The sequence below is a fragment of the Lonchura striata genome, chromosome 21 (assembly GCF_046129695.1).
Source record: "Lonchura striata isolate bLonStr1 chromosome 21, bLonStr1.mat, whole genome shotgun sequence".
NCBI classification, from domain to species: domain Eukaryota; kingdom Metazoa; phylum Chordata; class Aves; order Passeriformes; family Estrildidae; genus Lonchura; species Lonchura striata.
This window is the reverse complement of record NC_134623.1, coordinates 1,896,647-1,914,658: the sequence shown is the minus strand read 5'-3', so window position 1 is coordinate 1,914,658 and position 18,012 is coordinate 1,896,647. Positions and strand designations below refer to the sequence as shown.

The 18,012-nt window shown below is 59.3% G+C and overlaps 1 protein-coding gene across 1 annotated transcript in view; it reads left to right on the top strand.

The window, feature by feature from the left end:
* The window catches only part of WIZ (WIZ zinc finger), a 36,365-nt gene that overhangs the window by 7,658 nt on the left and 10,695 nt on the right, over window positions 1–18,012 (top strand). Inside the window, exons 4-7 of the mRNA XM_077787679.1 lie at window positions 347–1,075; window positions 10,753–10,917; window positions 12,534–12,986; window positions 15,155–15,691. Coding sequence (XP_077643805.1) covers window positions 347–1,075; window positions 10,753–10,917; window positions 12,534–12,986; window positions 15,155–15,691 — 1,884 coding nt within the window. The remainder of the gene's footprint in view (window positions 1–346; window positions 1,076–10,752; window positions 10,918–12,533; window positions 12,987–15,154; window positions 15,692–18,012) is intronic.

Genomic DNA, 18,012 nt, shown 5'->3' with positions numbered 1-18,012 from the left:
TTTTTTTGGGTTTTTTGTTTTCCTGGTTGGTTTTTTTTGGTTTTTGGTGTTCCTGGTTGGGGTTTTTTTTGGGTTTTTGGTGTTCCTGGTTGGGTTTTTGGTGTTCCTGGTTGGGTTTTTGGTGGTCCTGGTTGGGTTTTTTTGGGTTTTTGATGTTCCTGGTTGGGGTTTTTTTGGGTTTTTGGTGTTCCTGGTTGTTTTTTTTGGTTTTGGTGCTACTGGTTGGGTTTTTTGGGGTTTTGGTTTTCCTGGCTGGGGTTTTTTGGGTTTTTGATTTGCCTGGTTGGGTTTTTTTGGGATTTTGGTGGCCCTGGTCCCACCACTGACCACGTGTCCCTGTTTGCAGTGGCCAACTTCGACCCGGGCACGTTCAGCCTGATGCGCTGCGAGTTCTGCGGCGCGGGTTTCGACACGCGGGCGGGGCTGTCGAGCCACGCCCGCGCCCACCTGCGCGACTTCGGCATCACCAACTGGGAGCTCACCGTGTCCCCCATCCACATCCTCAAGGAGCTCCTGGCCACCGCCCCCGAGCACCCGGCGCTGCTGCGGGCCATGGGCGCCTCGCCCGGCCGCGACCTCCACCGGGATCTCCACCTGGATCTTCACCGGGACCTCCACCGGGATCTCCACGCGGATCTTCACCAGGACCTCCACCGGGATCTCCACACGGATCATCACCGGGACCTCCACCGCGATCTCCACACGGATCTCCACCAGGATCTCCACCAGGACCTCCAACGAGACCTCCACCAGGATCTCCACCCAGATTTCCACCCGAATCTCCACCCCGATCACCGGGAGCTCCACCCGGAGCTCCACCGGGATCTCCACCCAGATTTCCACCCGGATCTCCACCCCGATCACCGGGAGCTCCACCCGGATCTCCACCGGGATCTCCACCGGGATCTCCACCGGGATCTCCACCCGGATCTTCATCCGGATCTCCACGCCGATCACCGGGAGCTCCACCGGGATGTCCACCCGGATCTCCAGCGGGATCACCGGGACCTGCGGTGGGATCTGCAGCGGGAGCCGCCGCCCTGGCGGGAGGAAGCTCTGCGGCCCTACCGGGACGGTGAGCGGCCGGAGCGCGGCGCTCGGCCAGCCGGCGGGATGGGGATCGGGGATTTGGGGATAAATTTGGGGGTTTTGGGATCCGTTTGGGGTTTGGGGTCGGTTCTTGGATTTGGATTTTGGGGATTTTTTGGGATCCATTTGGGGTTTGGGATCCATTTGGGGTTTGGGGTTGGTTCTTGGATTCGGATTTTGGGGATTTTGGGATAAATTTGGGGTTTTTGGGATCCGTTTGGGGTTTGGGGTCGGTTCTTGGATTTGGATTTTGGGGATTTTGGGATAAATTTGGGGTTTTTGGGATCTGTTTGGGGTTTGGGATCCGTTTGGGGTTTGGGGTCGGTTCTTGGATTCGGATTTTGGGGTTTTTGGGATCCGTTTGGGGTTTTGGGATCCGTTTAGGGTTTGGGGTTGGTTCTTGGATTCGGATTTTGGGGATTTTTTGGGATCCGTTTGGGGTTTGGGGTCGGTTCTTGGATTCGGATTTTGGGGATTTTGGGATAAATTTGGGGTTTTTGGGATCCGTTTGGGGTTTGGGGTTGGTTCTTGGATTCGGATTTTGGGGATTTTTTGGGATAAATTTGGTGGTTTTGGGATCTATTTGGGTTTTGGGATGAGTTTTTGACATTGGATTTTGGGGATTTTTTGGGATCCATTTGGGGTTTAGGGTTTGGGGTTGGTTCTTGGATTTGGATTTGGGGATTTTTTGGGATAAATTTGGGGTTTTGGGATCCGTTTGGGGTTTGGGGTTGGTTCTTGGATTTGGATTTTGGGGATTTTGGGATAAATTTGGGGTTTTTGGGATCCGTTTGGGGTTTGGGGTCGGTTCTTGGATTTGGATTTTGGGGATTTGGGGATAAATTTGGGGTTTTTGGGATCCGTTTGGGGTTTGGGGTCGGTTCTTGGATTTGGATTTTGGGGATTTTGGGATAAATTTGGGGTTTTTGGGATCTGTTTGGGGTTTGGGATCCGTTTGGGGTTTGGGGTTGGTTCTTGGATTCGGATTTTGGGGATTTTTTGGGATAAATTTGGTGGTTTTGGGATCTATTTGGGTTTTGGGATGAGTTTTTGACATTGGATTTTGGGGATTTTTTGGGATCCATTTGGGGTTTAGGGTTTGGGGTTGGTTCTTGGATTTGTATTTGGGGATTTTTTGGGATAAATTTGGGGTTTTGGGATCCGTTTGGGGTTTGGGGTTGGTTCTTGGATTTGGATTTTGGGGATTTGGGGATAAATTTGGGGTTTTTGGGATCCGTTTGGGGTTTGGGGTCGGTTCTTGGATTTGGATTTTGGGGATTTTGGGATAAATTTGGGGTTTTTGGGATCTGTTTGGGGTTTGGGATCCATTGGGGTTTGGGGTCGGTTCTTGGATTTGGATTTTGGGGATTTTTTGGGATCCATTTGGGGTTTGGGATCCATTTGGGGTTTGGGGTTGGTTCTTGGATTCGGATTTTGGGGATTTTGGGATAAATTTGGGGGTTTTGGGATCCGTTTGGGGTTTTGGGATCTGTTTGGTGTTTGGGATCCGTTTGGGGTTTGGGGTCGGTTCTTGGATTTGGATTTGGGGATTTTTTGGGATAAATTTGGGGTTTTGGGATCTGTTTGGGGTTTGGGATCCATTTGGGGTTTGGGGTTGGTTCTTGGATTTGGATTTGGGGATTTTTTGGGACCCATTTGGGGTTTGGGATCCGTTTGGGGTTTGGGGTTGGTTCTTGGATTCGGATTTTGGGGATTTTTTGGGATCCGTTTGGGGTTTTGGGATCCATTGGGGTTTGGGGTTGGTTCTTGGATTCGGATTTTGGGGATTTGGGGATAAATTTGGGGTTTTTGGGATCTGTTTGGGGTTTGGGGTCGGTTCTTGGATTTGGATTTGGGGATTTTTTGGGATAAATTTGGGGTTTTTGGGATCTGTTTGGGGTTTGGGATCCGTTTGGGGTTTGGGGTTGGTTCTTGGATTTGGATTTTGGGGATTTTTTTGGGATACATTTGGTGGTTTTGGGATCCATTTGGGGTTTTGTGATGGGTCTTTGGTGTCAGATTTCGGGGATTTTTTGGGATAAATTTGGTGGTTTTGGGATTGAGGTTTGGGTTTTGGGATGAGTTTTTGGTGTCGGATTTTGGGGATTTTTTGGGACAAATTTGGCGGTTTTGGGATCCATTTGGCATTTTAGAACAGTTTTTGGTGTGGGATTTTTGGGATCCATTTGGGGTTTTGGGATGAGTTTTTGGTGTTGGATTTTGGGGATTTTTTGAGATAAATTTGGGAGTTTTGGGGTTCTTAGGATCCATTTGGCGTTTGGGTTTCTGATGGGTTTTTGGTGTCGGGTTTTGAGGATTTTTTGGGATAAATTTGGGAGTTTTGGGATCCATTTGGGATTTGGGTTTTGGGATAAGTTTTTGGTGTTGGGTTTTGGGGATTTTTTGGGATAAATTTGGGAATTTTGGGATCCATTTGGGATTTGGGAGCTGAAGGAGGAGCCCCTCTGGATCCGTGGTTTGGGATTTTGGGGATTTGCTGTTGAAAATCCAGGAGATTTTGGGTCCAAATCCACAAAATTTGGGATATTTGAATCCCCAGATCAACAAAATCCGGGATATTTCCAATTCCCAAACCCAAATCCCCCCTTTCCCCCCGAAATTCCCCTTTCTTTCCCTCAAAATATCCCAAATTTCTCTTTTTCCCCTAAAAAAATTCCCAACTGCCTTCAAAAATCCCCAGAATTCCCTTTTCTCCCAAAAAATCCTCCATTCCCCCCAAAGATCCCCAAATTTCCCCAATTTCCCCCAAATTTCCCCAATTTCCCCTCAAAATTCCTCCACAAAAATCCCCAAAATTCTCTAATTTCTCCCCCCCAAAATTCCCCAATCCACCCAAAATCCCCCAATTCCCCCCTAAAAATCCTCCAAATCCCCCAATATCCCCCCAATTTTCCCTTTTTCCCCCAAATTTCCCCCAAATTTCTCCAGTTTCTCCCCAAATCTCCCCAAATGTCCCCTCGAAATTTGACAATTTCCCCAAATTTCCCTTTTTGCCCCCATATTCCCCCAAATTTCCCTAATTCCCCCAGATTTCCCAAATTTTTCCAATTTTCCCTTTTTCCAAACAAATTCCCCCAATTTTCCCCAATTCCCCCCAAATTTCTCCAATTTTTTCCCAAAATTTCCCCTGAAATTCCCAAATTTTCCCAAATTTCCCTTTCTCCACCCAAATTCCCCCCAGATTTCCCGTTTCCCCCCAAATTTTTCTGATTTCTCCGCAAATGTCCACTCGAAATACCCCAATTTTCCCAAATTTTCCCAAATTTTTTGGGAACCCTTTTACCCTCCAAATTTCCCCCCCAGATTTCCGATATTTCCCCAAATTTCCCTTTTTCCCCCCCAAATTTCACCCTGAATTTCCCGAATTTTCCCAAAATTTCCCTTTTCCCCCCAAATTTCCCCCCAGATTTCTCAAATTTTCCTTTTTCCACCCAAATTTCCCCAATTTCCCCCAAATTTCTCCATTTTTTCCCCAAAATTTCCCCTGAAATTCCCAAATTTTCCCAAATTACCCTTTTTCCACTCAAATCTCCCCAAATATCCCCCCAGATTTCCCAAATTTTCCCAAATTTCCCTTTTTTCCCCCCAGATTTCCCCCCCTCACACGAAATCCCCGAACCCCCCCCGCGCTCCCCGCTCGGCGCTCGGCCGCTCTCCCCTGGGCCGCTCGGGCCGCGGCGCGCTCGGCGCTCGGCGCGGCGGCCTGGCGGGCGCGCCGCGTGCGCCGTGCCCAAGATGGCGGCCTCCACCTCGGCCTCGGCCGCCGCCTCCCCGCCGCCCAAAGTCACCAAAGCGGCGGCGGCGCCGCGGCCCCGCGACCGCGACCGCGGCGGGGACGGCGACCCCGAGCCCCCGGCCGCGCCCGAGCCGGGTGAGCGCCCCTTTCCCCCCCGCCGGCCCCGCCCCGCCGCGCCCGGGCCCACCCGCGCCCCCCCCCCGCCCCCCGCCCCTCACCGGCCCCGTCGCCCCTCACGGTTCCGCCCCGCTCCGGCCCCGCTCCGCCGCGGGCGGCCCCGGGGAGGCCGCCGGGACGGCCCCGCGGGGCTGCGGGAGGCCGCGGCCCGGCAGCCGCCGCCCTCCTTTGTCCCGGCCCCGGCCCCGCTTTGTCCCCGCGGGACCCCCGGGATGCGCCCCGGGACCGGGCCGGGAACGGCCGCGGGCTCCGGCCGGGGACGCCGGGCCGGGAACGCCGGGAGCGCCGGGAACGCCGGGCCGGGGCTGCTCGGGGCCGCCGGGCCGGCGGGTGCTCGGTTCGGACAGCCGGGTCCGGTTCGGGCAGGCCGGTCCGGTTCGGGCAGCACGGTCCGGTTCTCACGGCCCGGTCCGGTTCTCATTGCCCGGTCCGGTTACCAGTGCCCGGTCCGGTTAGGGCAGCACGGTCCGGTTCTCACAGCCTGGTCCTGTTCTCAGTGCCCGGTCCGGTTCCCATTGCCCGGTCCGGTTCCCAGTGCCCGGTCCGGTTCTCAGTGCCCGGTCCGGTTCTCAGTGCCTGGTCCGGTTCTCATTGCCCGGTCCAGTTCCCAGTGCCCGGTCCGGTTCTCAGCGCCCGGTCCGGTTCCCAGTGCCCGGTCCGGTTCCCATTGCCCGGTCCGGTTCTCAGTGCCCGGTCCGGTTCCCAGTGCCCGGTCCGGTTCTCAGTGCCCGGTCCGGTTCCCAGTGCCCAGTCCGGTTCTCAGTGCCCGGTCTGGTTCTCAGTGCCCGGTCCGGTTCCCAGTGCCCGGTCTGGTTCCCATTGCCCGGTCCGGTTCCCATTGCCCGGTCCGGTTCCCAGTGCCCGGTCCGGTTCTCATTGCCCGGTCCGGTTCCCATTGCCCGGTCCGGTTCTCATTGCCCGGTCCGGTTCCCATTGCCCGGTCCGGTTCTCATTGCCCGGTCCGGTTCTCATTGCCCGGTCCGGTTCTCATTGCCCGGTGCGGTTCTCATTGCCCGGTCCGGTTCCCATTGCCCGGTCCGGTTCCCATTGCCCGGTCCGGTTCTCAGTGCCCAGTCCTGTTCTCACAGCTCGGTCCGGTCCGGTTTGTGTCGGGGCTCCGGTCCGGTTCTCAGTGCCCAGTCCGGTTCCCATTGCCCGGTCCGGTTCCCGGTGCCCGGTCCGGTTCCCAGTGCCCGGTCCGGTTCCCATTGCCCGGTCCGGTTCTCAGTGCCCGGTCCGGTTCCCAGTGCCCGGTCCGGTTCTCAGTGCCCGGTCCGGTTCCCATTGCCTGGTCCAGTTCCCATTGCCCGGTCCGGTTCTCAGTGCCCGGTCCGGTTCCCAGTGCCCGGTCCGGTTCCCAGTGCCCGGTCCGGTTCTCAGAGCCCGGTCCGGTTCCCAGTGCCCGGTCCGGTTCTCATTGCCCGGTCCAGTTCCCATTGCCCGGTCCGGTTCTCACAGCTCGGTCCGGTTCCCATTGCCCGGTCCGGTTCTCAGTGCCCGGTCCAGTCCGGTTTGTGTCGGGGCTCCGGTCCGGTTCTCAGTGCCCGGTCCGGTTCTCACAGCTCGGTCCGGTCCGGTTTGTGTCGGCGCTCCGGTCCGGTTCTCATTGCCCGGTCCGGTTCCCAGTGCCCGGTCCAGTTCCCATTGCCCGGTCCGGTTCTCAGTGCCTGGTCCGGTTCCCATTGCCCGGTCCAGTTCTCATTGCCCGGTCCGGTTCCCAGTGCCCGGTCCGGTTCCCATTGCCCGGTCCGGTTCTCAGTGCCCGGTCCGGTTCCCATTGCCCGGTCCGGTTCTCATTGCCCGGTCCGGTTCCCATTGCCCGGTCCGGTTCCCATTGCCCGGTCCGGTTCCCAGTGCCCGGTCCGGTTCTCAGTGCCCGGTCCGGTTCTCATTGCCCGGTCCGGTCCGGTTTGTGTCGGGGCTCCGGTCCGGTTCTCAGTGCCCGGTCCAGTCCGGTTTGTGTCGGCGCTCCGGTCCGGTTCTCAGTGCCCGGTCCGGTTCCCATTGCCCGGTCCGGTTCCCAGTGCCCGGTCCAGTTCCCAGTGCCCGGTCCGGTTCTCAGTGCCCGGTCCGGTTCTCAGTGCCCGGTCCGGTTCTCAGTGCCCGGTCCGGTTCTCATTGCTCGGTCCGGTTCTCACAGCCTGGTCCGGTTCTCAGTGCCCGGTCCGGTTCCCAGTGCCCGGTCCGGTTCCCATTGCCCGGTCCGGTTCTCAGTGCCCGGTCCGGTTCTCAGTGCCTGGTCCGGTTCCCAGTGCCCGGTCCGGTTCTCAGTGCCCGGTCCGGTTCTCATTGCCCGGTCCGGTTCCCATTGCCCGGTCCGGTTCTCAGTGCCCGGTCCGGTTCCTATTGCCCGGTCCAGTTCTCATTGCCCGGTCCGGTTCCCAGTGCCCGGTCCGGTTCTCAGTGCCCGGTCCGGTTCCCATTGCCCGGTCCGGTTCCCATTGCCCGGTCCGGTTCCCAGTGCCTGGTCCGGTTCCCATTGCCCGGTCCAGTTCTCATTGCCCGGTCCGGTTCCCAGTGCCCGGTCCGGTTCCCATTGCCCGGTCCGGTTCTCAGTGCCCGGTCCGGTTCTCACAGCTCGGTCCAGTCCGGTTTGTGTCGGCGCTCCGGTCCGGACTGTCCAGGCCGGTTCTGGGAGCCCCGGGGTGTCCCCAGCCCGGAGCACCCGGGATGTCCCCAGCCCTGTCACCAGAATGTCCCCACCCTGTCACCAAGCAGCTCCCTGGGGTGTCCCCAGCCCTGTCACCAAGATCCCCGAGATGATGTCCCCAGCCCTGTCACCAGAATGTCACCACCCTGTCCCCAGGCCGCTCCCTGGGGTGTCCCCAGCCCTGTCACCGAGATCCCCGAGATGATGTCCCCAGCCCTGTCACCAGAATGTCCCCAGCCCTGTCACCAAGCAGCTCCCGGGGTGTCCCCAGGCTGGTCCCTGGGATGTCCCCAGCCCTGTCACCCAGGTGTCACCACACCTGTCACCCAGAGCCCCAGGATGTCCCCAGCCCTGTCACCAAGCAGCTCCCAGGATGTCTCCAGGCTGGTCCCTGGGATGTCCCCAGCCCTGTCATCCAGGTGTCACCACCCTTGTCACCAACAGCCCCTGCATGTCCCCAGCCCTGTCATCCAGGTGTCACCACCCTGTCACCGAGAGCCCCGGGGTGTCTCCAGGCTGGTCCCTGGGATGTCCCCAGCCCTGTCATCCAGGTGTCACCACCCTTGTCACCAACAGCCCCTGCATGTCCCCAGCCCTGTCATCCAGGTGTCACCACCCCTGTCACCCAGAGCCCCAGGGTGTCCCCAGCCCTGTCACCTTGATGTCCCCAGCTCTGTCACTGAGGTGTCACCACCTCTGTCACTGAGAGCCCCAGGCTGGTGGCCCTGGAATGTCCCAGCCCTGTCACTGGGATGTCCCCAGTTCTGTCACCAGGATGTCCCCAGCCCTGTCACCCAGAGCCCTGGGATGTCCCCAGCTCTGTCACTGGGTTGTCCCCAGCCCTGTCACCAACAGCCCCCAGATGTCCCCAGCCCGGAGCACCCAGGGTGTCCCCATCTCTGTCACTGAGAGCCCCGGGGTGGCCCCAGCCCTGTCATCGAGGTGTCACCACCATTGTCACTGAGGGACTCAGGGATGTCCCCAGCCCTGTCACTGAGGTGTCACCAGCCTGGAGCTCCCAGGATGTCCCCAGCTCTGGGGTCACCAGGCCAGTCTCTGATGTCCCCAAGCTGGTCCTGGGATGTCCCTGAGAGCCCCAGGATGTCCCCAGCGTGTCACCAGGGTGTCCCCAGCCCTGTCACCGGGTGTCCCCAGGAACAGCCCCCAGGATGTCCCCAGCCTGTCCCTGAGGTGTCCCCAGCCCTGTCACCAGGGTGTCCCCAGGAACAGCCCCCAGGATGTCCCCAGCCTGTCCCTGTCCCTTCTCGTGCCACCTCTCGCTGTCCCCTCCCTGCAAGGACCTGGCCTCCCTCGGGGAAATGCCACCAGCTCTGTCCTGTCCCCTTGGGGACCTGTCCCCACCCCTGTGGTGTCCCCTGCTGGAATTTGTCACCTTCTGTGTCCCCTCCCCTTTAGGGACCTGCCACCACCACTGTGCTGTCCCCTTAGGGACCTGTCTGTCACCTTCTGTGTCCCCTCCCTGCCACTGTCCCTGTCCCCTCCCCTTAGGGACCTGTCCCCACATCTCTGCTGTCCCCTGCTGGGATTTGTCACCTCTCCTTTTGTCACTGTCCCCTCCCCTTGGGGACCTGTCACCTTTCGCTGTCCCCTCCCTGCAGGGATTTGTCACTTCTCTGTGTCCCCTCCCCTTGGGGACCTGTCACCTCTCGCTGTCCCCTCTCCTTAGAGACCTGCCACCACCTGTCCCCTCCCTGCTGTCACCTCTGTCCCCTCCCCTCAGGGACCTGTCCCCACACCTCTGCTGTCCCCTGCTGGGATTTGTCACCTCTCCTTTTGTCACTGTCCCCTCCCCTTGGGGACCTGTCACCTCTCTGTGTCCCCTCCCCTTAGGGACCTGCCACCACCCTGTCCCCTCCCCTCTGGGGTCTGTCACCTCTCACTGTCCCCTCCCTGCAGGCAGATGCCACCACCTGTCCCCTCGCTGCTGTCACCTCTGTCCCCTCCCCTCAGGGACCTGTCCCCTCCCCTGTCCTGTCCCTTCCAGGACCTGTCACCATTCCTGGTGGCACCTCCGATGTCCCTGTCCTGTCACCTGCTGGGAGATGCCACCACCCCTGTCCTGTCCTGTCCTGTCACCGGCAGGGACCTGGCACTGTCCCTGTCCCCAAATCCCCCCTGGAACCCCCCAAATTCCACCTGGAACTCCCCAAATTCCACCTGGAACTCCCCAAATCCCTCTGGGCCATCCCAAATTCTACCTGGAACACCCCAAATCCCACCTGGAACACCCCAAATTCCACTTGGATCACCCCAAATCCCACCTGGAACCCCCCAAATCCCACCTGGAACACCCCAACTTCCACTTGGATCACCCCAAATCCCACCTGGAACCCCCCAAATCCCTCCTGGAACACCCCAACTTCCACTTGGATCACCCCAAATCCCACCTGGAACCCCCCAAATCCTACCTGGAACACCCCAAATCCCTCCTGGAACACCCCAAATCCCCCCTGGACCACCCCAAATCCCCCCTGGATCACCCCAAATCCCCCCTGGACCACCCCAAATCCCCCCTGGACCACCCCAGATCCCCCCTGGACCACCCCAAATCCCCCTGGACCACCCCAAATCCCCCCTGGACCACCCCAAATCCCCCTGGACCACCCCAAATCCCCCCTGGACCACCCCAAATCCCCCCTGGATCACCCCAAATCCCCCTGGATCACCCCAAATCCCCCCTGGGCCACCCCAGATCCCCCCTGGACCACCCCAAATCCCCCCTGGATCACCCCAAATCCCCCTGGAACACCCCAAATCCCACCTGTAACCCCCCAATTCCCACCTGGATCACCCCAAATCCCCCCTGGACCACCCCAAATCCCCTCTGGACCACCCCAAATCCCCCCTGGACCACCCCAAATCCCCCCTGGACCACCCCAAATCCCCCTGGATCACCCCAAATCCCCCCTGGGCCACCCCAAATCCCCCTGGATTACCCCAATTCCCCCCTGGACCACCCCAAATCCCCCTGGATCACCCCAATTCCCCCCTGGATCACCCCAAATCCCCCTGGATCACCCCAAATCCCCGATCCCTGATTCCCAGCTGCTCCCTGCAGTGCTGGCTCCTGACGAGGACGAGTTGGTGGCCATGGAGGTGACGTCCCCTCCTCCCATTCCCAAAAAATCCGGGAGCTCGGCGCTGGAGCCGCCCCCGCCCCGCCTCGGGACCAAGCTGAGCCCGGAGCCGCCCGGCAGCAAGGCCGAACCCCAGGACTCCAAAGGTGAAAATTCCCGGGGATTTTCCCCCATTCTCCTGGGATTCTCCTGGGATCCGGGCCCTCAGAGCCCACCCAGGGGACTTTGGGGTTAATTAATGTGGGGTTAATGAGGGGGGATTGACCTGCTTGGAGTCCAGAGCTGCTGCGCGGAGCGGTTGGAATTTTTTGGGATTGGCTCCCAAACTTTCCCTCCTCTGATCCCAAAAGTTGGCCTGGGAGCGGTTGGAATTTTTTGGGATTGGCTCCCAAGTTTTCCTTCCTGTCCCTCCTCGTTCTCCTCACTCTGAGATCGGATTTATCCTGATTTTTCCCCATTTTTCCCTGTTTTTTCCCCATTTTTTCCAGTTTTTCCCCCATTTTCCCCAGCCTGACCCTGTTCAAGGTGTGCAGCACCAGCTCAGATCCCAAAAGTTGGCCTGGGAGGGGTTGGAATTTTTTGGGATTGGCTCCCAAACTTCCCCTCCTGTCCCTCCTCTGATCCCAAAAGTTGGCCTGGGAGCGGTTGGAATTTTTTGGGATCGGCTCCCAAGTTTTCCTTCCTGTCCCTCCTCGTTCTCCTCACTCTGAGATCACATTTATCCCCATTTTTTCCCATTTTTTCCAGTTTTTCCCCCATTTTCCAGCCCCCAGCCTGACTGTGCAAGGTGTGCAGGCCTGCTCCTGAAGCTGATCCCGAGGGATTTTTAACCCCTGATTTCCCAGATCCCAAGGGATTTTTAACCCCTGATTTCCCAGATCCCGAGCCGTTTTTAACCCCTGATTTCCCAGATCCCAAGGGATTTTTAACCCCTGATTTCCCAGCTCCCGAGGGATTTTAACCCCTGATTTCCCGTTTCCCAGCCCCCAGCCCGAGGGATTTTTAACCCCTGATCTCCCAGATCCCAAGCCATTTTTAACCCCTGATTTCCAGTTTCCCAGCCCCCAGCCCGAGGGATTTTTAACCCCTGATCTCCCAGATCCCAAGCCATTTTTAACCCCTGATTTCCCGTTTCCCAGCCCCCAGCCTGAGGGATTTTTAACCCCTGATCTCCCAGATCCCAAGCCATTTTTAACCCCTGATTTCCCGTTCCCCAGCCGCCAGCCTGACCACGTGCGAGGTGTGCGGCGCCCGCTCTAATCCCAAAATCGTGGCTGGATGGGAGCTGATCCCAAGGGGTTTTAACCCCTGATTTCCCGTTTCCCAGCCCCCAGCCTGAGGGATTTTTAACCCCTGATCTCCCAGCTCCCGAGCCGTTTTTAACCCCTGATTTCCCGTTTCCCAGCCCCCAGCCCGAGGGATTTTTAACCCCTGATCTCCCAACTCCCGAGCCGTTTTTAACCCCTGATTTCCCGCTTCCCAGCCCCCAGCCTGACCACGTGCGAGGTGTGCGGCGCCCGCTCTAATCCCAAAATCGTGGCTGGATGGGAGCTGATCCCAAGGGGTTTTAACCCCTGATTTCCCACTTCCCAGCCTGACCACCTGAAGCTGATCCCGAGGGATTTTTAACCCCTGATCTCCCAACTCCCAAGCCATTTTTAACCCCTGATTTCCCGTTTCCCAGCCCCCAGCCCGAGGGATTTTTAACCCCTGATCTCCCAACTCCCGAGCCGTTTTTAACCCCTGATTTCCCGCTTCTCAGCCCCCAGCCTGACCACGTGCGAGGTGTGCGGCGCCTGCTTCGAGACCCGCAAGGGGCTGTCCAGCCACGCGCGCTCCCACCTGCGCCAGCTCGGCGTGGCCGAGTCCGAGAGCTCGGGGGCTCCCATCGACCTCCTCTACGAGCTGGTGCGCCACAAGCCCAAGGCCGAGCCCGCCGGCCCCGCGCTGGCCAAGAAGTCGGCCGGCTCGCCCAAGGAGCCGCCGCGGCCGCCGCTGCTGCTGCTGCCCAAGCCCGAGGGCTCCCTCAACAAGGCCATCAAGTCCCCGCCGGGCTTCGGCAAGGCCCTGGGCCGGCCCGGCTCGCCCGGGCTGCGCAAGGCGCCGCTGCCCGGCTCGCCCAAGGGCGCCGAGGAGAAGGGCGCCAAGCTGGCGCTCAGCCCGCTGCCCGCCGAGGCCAAGTGGGCGCCCGAGGAGGACGGGCCGCTCAACCTCAGTGAGTGCCGCGGGGCGTGGCGGGGTGTAGCGGGGTTTTTATTGGGGTGTAGTGGGGTGTAACGGGGTGTAGCGGGGTTTTTATTGGGGTTTAGTGGGGTGTAGTGGGGTGTAACGGGGTGTAGCGGGGGTTTTATTGGGGTTTAGTGGGGTGTAGTGGGGTTTTATTGGGGTTTAGTGGGGTGTAGTGGGGTGTAGTGGGGTTTAGTGGGGTGTAGTGGGGTGTAGTGGGGTTTTTATTGAGTTTTAGTGGGTTTAGTGGGGTGTAGCGGGGTTTTTATTGAGTTTTAGTGGGTTTAGTGGGGTGTAGTGGGGTTTTTATTGAGGTTTATTGGGGTTTAGTGGGGTGTAGTGAGGTTTAGTGTGGTGTAATGGGGTTTTTATTGAGGTTTAGTGGGGTGTAGTGGGGTGTAGTGGGGTGTAGTGGGGGTTTAGTGGGGTGTAGCGGGGTTTTTATCGAGGTTTATTGGGGTTTAGTGGGGTGTAGTGAGGTTTAGTGGGGTGTAATGGGGTTTTTATTGAGGTTTATTGGGGTTTAGTGGGGTGTAACAGGGTGTAGTGGGGTTTTTATTGAGGTTTATTGGGGTTTAGTGGGGTGTAACGGGGTGTAGTGGAGTGTAATGGGGTGTAATGGGGTTTAGTGGGGTGTAGTGGGGTTTTTATTGAGGTTTATTGGGGTGTAGTGGGGGTTTAGTGGGGTGTAGTGGGGTGTAGTGGAGTGTAATGGGGTGTAGTGGGGTTTAGTGGGGTGTAATGGGGGTTTTAGTGGGATTTAATGAGGTTTTGTGGGGTGTAGTGGGGTGTAGCGGGCTGTAATGGTGCTTAGTGGTGTGTAATGGGTGTTTTATTGGATTTTAGTGGAGTTTAGTGGGGTGTAATGGATTTTAGTGGGGTGTAATGGGCTGTGATGGGGTTGCAGTGGAGCAACAGCCGCTGGGAGTTTTGCAGGGAATTCCTCGGGAAGCACAACTTCCCTTTCCCTCCAAATCCCGGGAATTGGAATCTGAATCGGCACTTTTTAACCCCTTCTCACCCATGTCCCAGCCTCGGGCTCGGAGCCGTGCCCCCCAAACCCCACCGGATCACTTTTTAACCCCTTTTCTCCCATTTTCCCGCTTAAACCCCCACCGGATCACTTTTTAACCCCTTCTCTCCCGTGTCCCAGCCTCGGGCTCGCAGCCGTGCCCCCCAAACCCCACCGGATCACTTTTTAACCCCTTCTCTCCCATTTTCCCACTTAAACCCCCACTGGATCACTTTTTAACCCCTTCTCTCCCGTGTCCCCGCTGTCCCAGCCTCGGGCTCGGAGCCGTGCCCCCCAAACCCCACCGGATCACTTTTTAACCCCTTCTCTCCCATGTCCCAGTCTCAGGCTCGGAGCCGTGCCCCCCAAACCCCACCGGATCACTTTTAACCCCTTCTCTCCCGTGTCCCAGCCTCGGGCTCGGAGCCGTGCCCCCCAAACCCCACCGGATCACTTTTAACCCCTTCTCTCCCATGTCCCAGCCTCGGGCTCGGAGCCGTGCCCCCCAAACCCCACCGGATCACTTTTAACCCCTTTTCTCCCATTTTCCCGCTTAAACCCCCACCGGATCACTTTTTAACCCCTTCTGTCCCGTGTCCCAGCCTCGGGCTCGGAGCTGTGCCCCCAAAACCCCACCGGATCACTTTTTAACCCCTTCTCTCCCGTGTCCCAGCCTCGGGCTCGGAGCCGTGCCCGCCAAACCCCACCGGATCACTTTTAACCCCTTCTCTCCCATGTCCCAGCCTCGGGCTGGGAGCCGTGCCCCCCAAACCCCACCGGATCACTTTTTAACCCCTTTTCTCCCATTTTCCCGCTTAAACCCCCACTGGATCACTTTTTAACCCCTTGTCTCCCGTGTCCCAGCCTCGGGCTGGGAGCCGTGCCCCCCAAACCCCACCGGATCACTTTTAACCCCTTCTCTCCTGTGTCCCAGCCTCGGGCTCGGAGCCGTGCCCCCCAAACCCCACCGGATCACTTTTAACCCCTTCTCTCCCATGTCCCAGCCTCGGGCTCGGAGCCGTGCCCCCCAAACCCCACCGGATCACTTTTAACCCCTTCTCTCCCGTGTCCCAGCCTCGGGCTCGGAGCCGTGCCCCCCAAACCCCACCGGATCACTTTTTAACCCCTTCTCTCCCGTGTCCCAGCCTCGGGCTCGGAGCCGTGCCGCGACATCCGCTGCGAGTTCTGCGGGGAGTTCTTCGAGAACCGCAAGGGGCTGTCGAGCCACGCGCGCTCGCACCTGCGGCAGATGGGGGTGACCGAGTGGTACGTCAACGGCTCGCCCATCGACACGCTGCGCGAGATCCTCACGCGCCGCCGCTCCGGCCACCCCAAGCCGCCCGCCAAGAGCCTCCTGGCCGGGCTGGCGCCGCTGGAGCCGCCGCGGCCGCCGGGGCCGGAGCTGCACCTGCCCGGGCTGGGCAAGAAGCTGCCGGCGCCGCTGAGCCCGCCGGGGCCGGCGCCCGGCGCGGCCTCGCCGCCGCCCACGGCCCGCAAGATGTTCCCGGGGCTGGCCCTGCACAAGAAGCTCAAGCCGGAGCAGCTCAGGGTGGAGATCAAGCGGGAGCTGATGGCAGCGGGAGGAGGAGGAGGAGGAGCAGCCGGGATCCATCCCGGGGAGGCGCCGGCGCCGCCGGACCCGGCCTGGGCGGCGCACGAGGAGATGGCGCCGCTCAACCTCTGTGAGTGCTCTGGGGTTTGAGACGGGGATTTGGGGTTTATCCCGGGGGTTTGGGGGGTTCAGGGATCATCCGAAGGATTTGGGGAGCTGGGATCCATCCCAGGATTTGGGGAGCTCGGATCCATCCCAGGGCCACAAGGAGATGGCGCCGCTCAACCTCTGTGAGTGCTCTGGGGTTTGAGACGGGGATTTGGGGTTTATCCCGGGGGTTTGGGGGTTTATCCAAGGGATTTGGGGAGTTCAGGGATCATCCCAAGGATTTGGGGAGCTGGGATCCATCCCAGGATTTGGGGAGCTGGGATCCATCCCAGGATTTGGGGAGCTCGGATCCATCCCAGGATTTGGGGGGCTCAGGGATCCATCCCAGGGCCATGAGGAGATGGCGCCGCTCAACCTCTGTGAGTGCTCTGGGGTTTGAGACGGGGATTTGGGGGATTTGGGGGTTATCCCGGGGATTTGGGGGGTTCAGGGGTCATTCAAAGGATTTGGGGAGCTGGGATCATCCCAGGATTTGGGGAGCTGGGATCCATCCCAGGATTTGGGGAGCTGGGATCCATCCCAGGATTTGGGGGGCTCAGGGATCCATCCCAGGGCCATGAGGAGATGGCGCCCCTCAACCTCTGTGAGTGGTTTTGGGGTTTGAGACGGGGATTTGGGGTTTATCCCGGGGGTTTGGGGGTTTATCCAAGGGATTTGGGGGATTTGGGGTTTATCCCAGGGATTTGGGGGTTTATCCAAAGGGATTTGGGGAGCTGGGATCCATCCCAGGATTTGGGGGGCTCAGGGATCCATCCCAGGGCCATGAGGAGATGGCGCCCCTCAACCTCTGTGAGTGGTTTTGGGGTTTGTCCTGGGGATTTGGGGTTTATCCCAGGGATTTGGGGGATTTGGGGTTTATCCCAGGGATTTGGGGAGTTCAGAGATCATCCCAGGGATTTTGGGGATGCTCTGAGCTCCTGCCAGGGATTTTGGGGATTCTCTGAGCCGATCCCAGGGATTTGGGGCTCTAAAATCCCATCCAGGGGGTTTCTTCCCTCTCTGATCCCCAAATTTCCCTCTGCAGCCTCCCGGGCAAACCTGGTTCATGACTTCCACTGGCTTGGGGCTCATCCCGGGGACTTTGGGGACACTCTGAGCCCATCCAGGGGATTTTGGGGACACTCGGAGCCCATCCATGGGGTTCCCTCCCTCCCTGATCCCCGAATTTCCCTCTGCAGCCGCCTGGGCAGACCCAATGCATGACATCCCCTGGCTTGGGGCTCATCCCTGATATTTTGGGGACACTCTGAGCTCCTGCCAGGGGATTTTGGGGACACTCGGAGCCCATCCAGGGGATTTTGGGGACACTCGGAGCCCATCCATAGTGTTCCTTCCCTCCCTGATCCCCGAGTTTCCCTCAGCAGCCTCCCAGGCGGACCCGGTGCGCGACATCCAGGGGATTTTGGGGACACTCTGAGCTCCTGCCAGGGATTTTGGGGACACTCGGAGCCCATCCCTGGGGTTCCCTCCCTCCCCTGATCCCCGAATTTCTCTCTGCAGCCTCCCGGGCAGACCCGGTGCGCGACATCCCCGAGGTTTTGGGGACACTCTGAGCTCATCCAGGGGATTTTGGGGACACTCTGAGCCCATCCTGGGGGTTCCCTCCCTCCCTGATCCCCGAGTTTCCCTCTGCAGCCTCCCGGGCAGACCCGGTGTGCGACATCCCCGAGGTTTTGGGGACACTCTGAGCTCATCCAGGGGATTTTGGGGACACTCTGAGCCCATCCCTGGGGTTCCCTCCCTCCCTGATCCCCGAATTTCTCTCTGCAGCCTCCCGGGCGGACCCGGTGCATGATATCCAGGGGATTTTGGGGACACTCTGAGCTCATCCAGGGGATTTTGGGGACACTCTGAGCCCATCCTGGAGGTTCCCTCCCTCCCTGATCCCCGAGTTTCCCTCTGCAGCCTCCCGGGCGGACCCGGTGTGCGACATCCCCGAGGTTTTGGGGACACTCTGAGCTCCTGCCAGGGATTTTGGGGACACTCTGAGCCCATCCAGGGGATTTTGGGGACACTCGGAGCCCATCCAGGGGATTTTGGGGACACTCTGAGCTCATCCAGGGGATTTTGGGGACACTCTGAGCCCATCCATGGTGTTCCTTCCCTCCCTGATCCCCGAGTTTCCCTCTGCAGCCTCCCGGGCAGACCCGGTGTGCGACATCCCCGAGGTTTTGGGGACACTCTGAGCTCATCCAGGGGATTTTGGGGACACTCGGAGCCCATCCCTGGGGTTCCCTCCCTCCCTGATCCCCGAATTTCTCTCTGCAGCCTCCCGGGCGGACC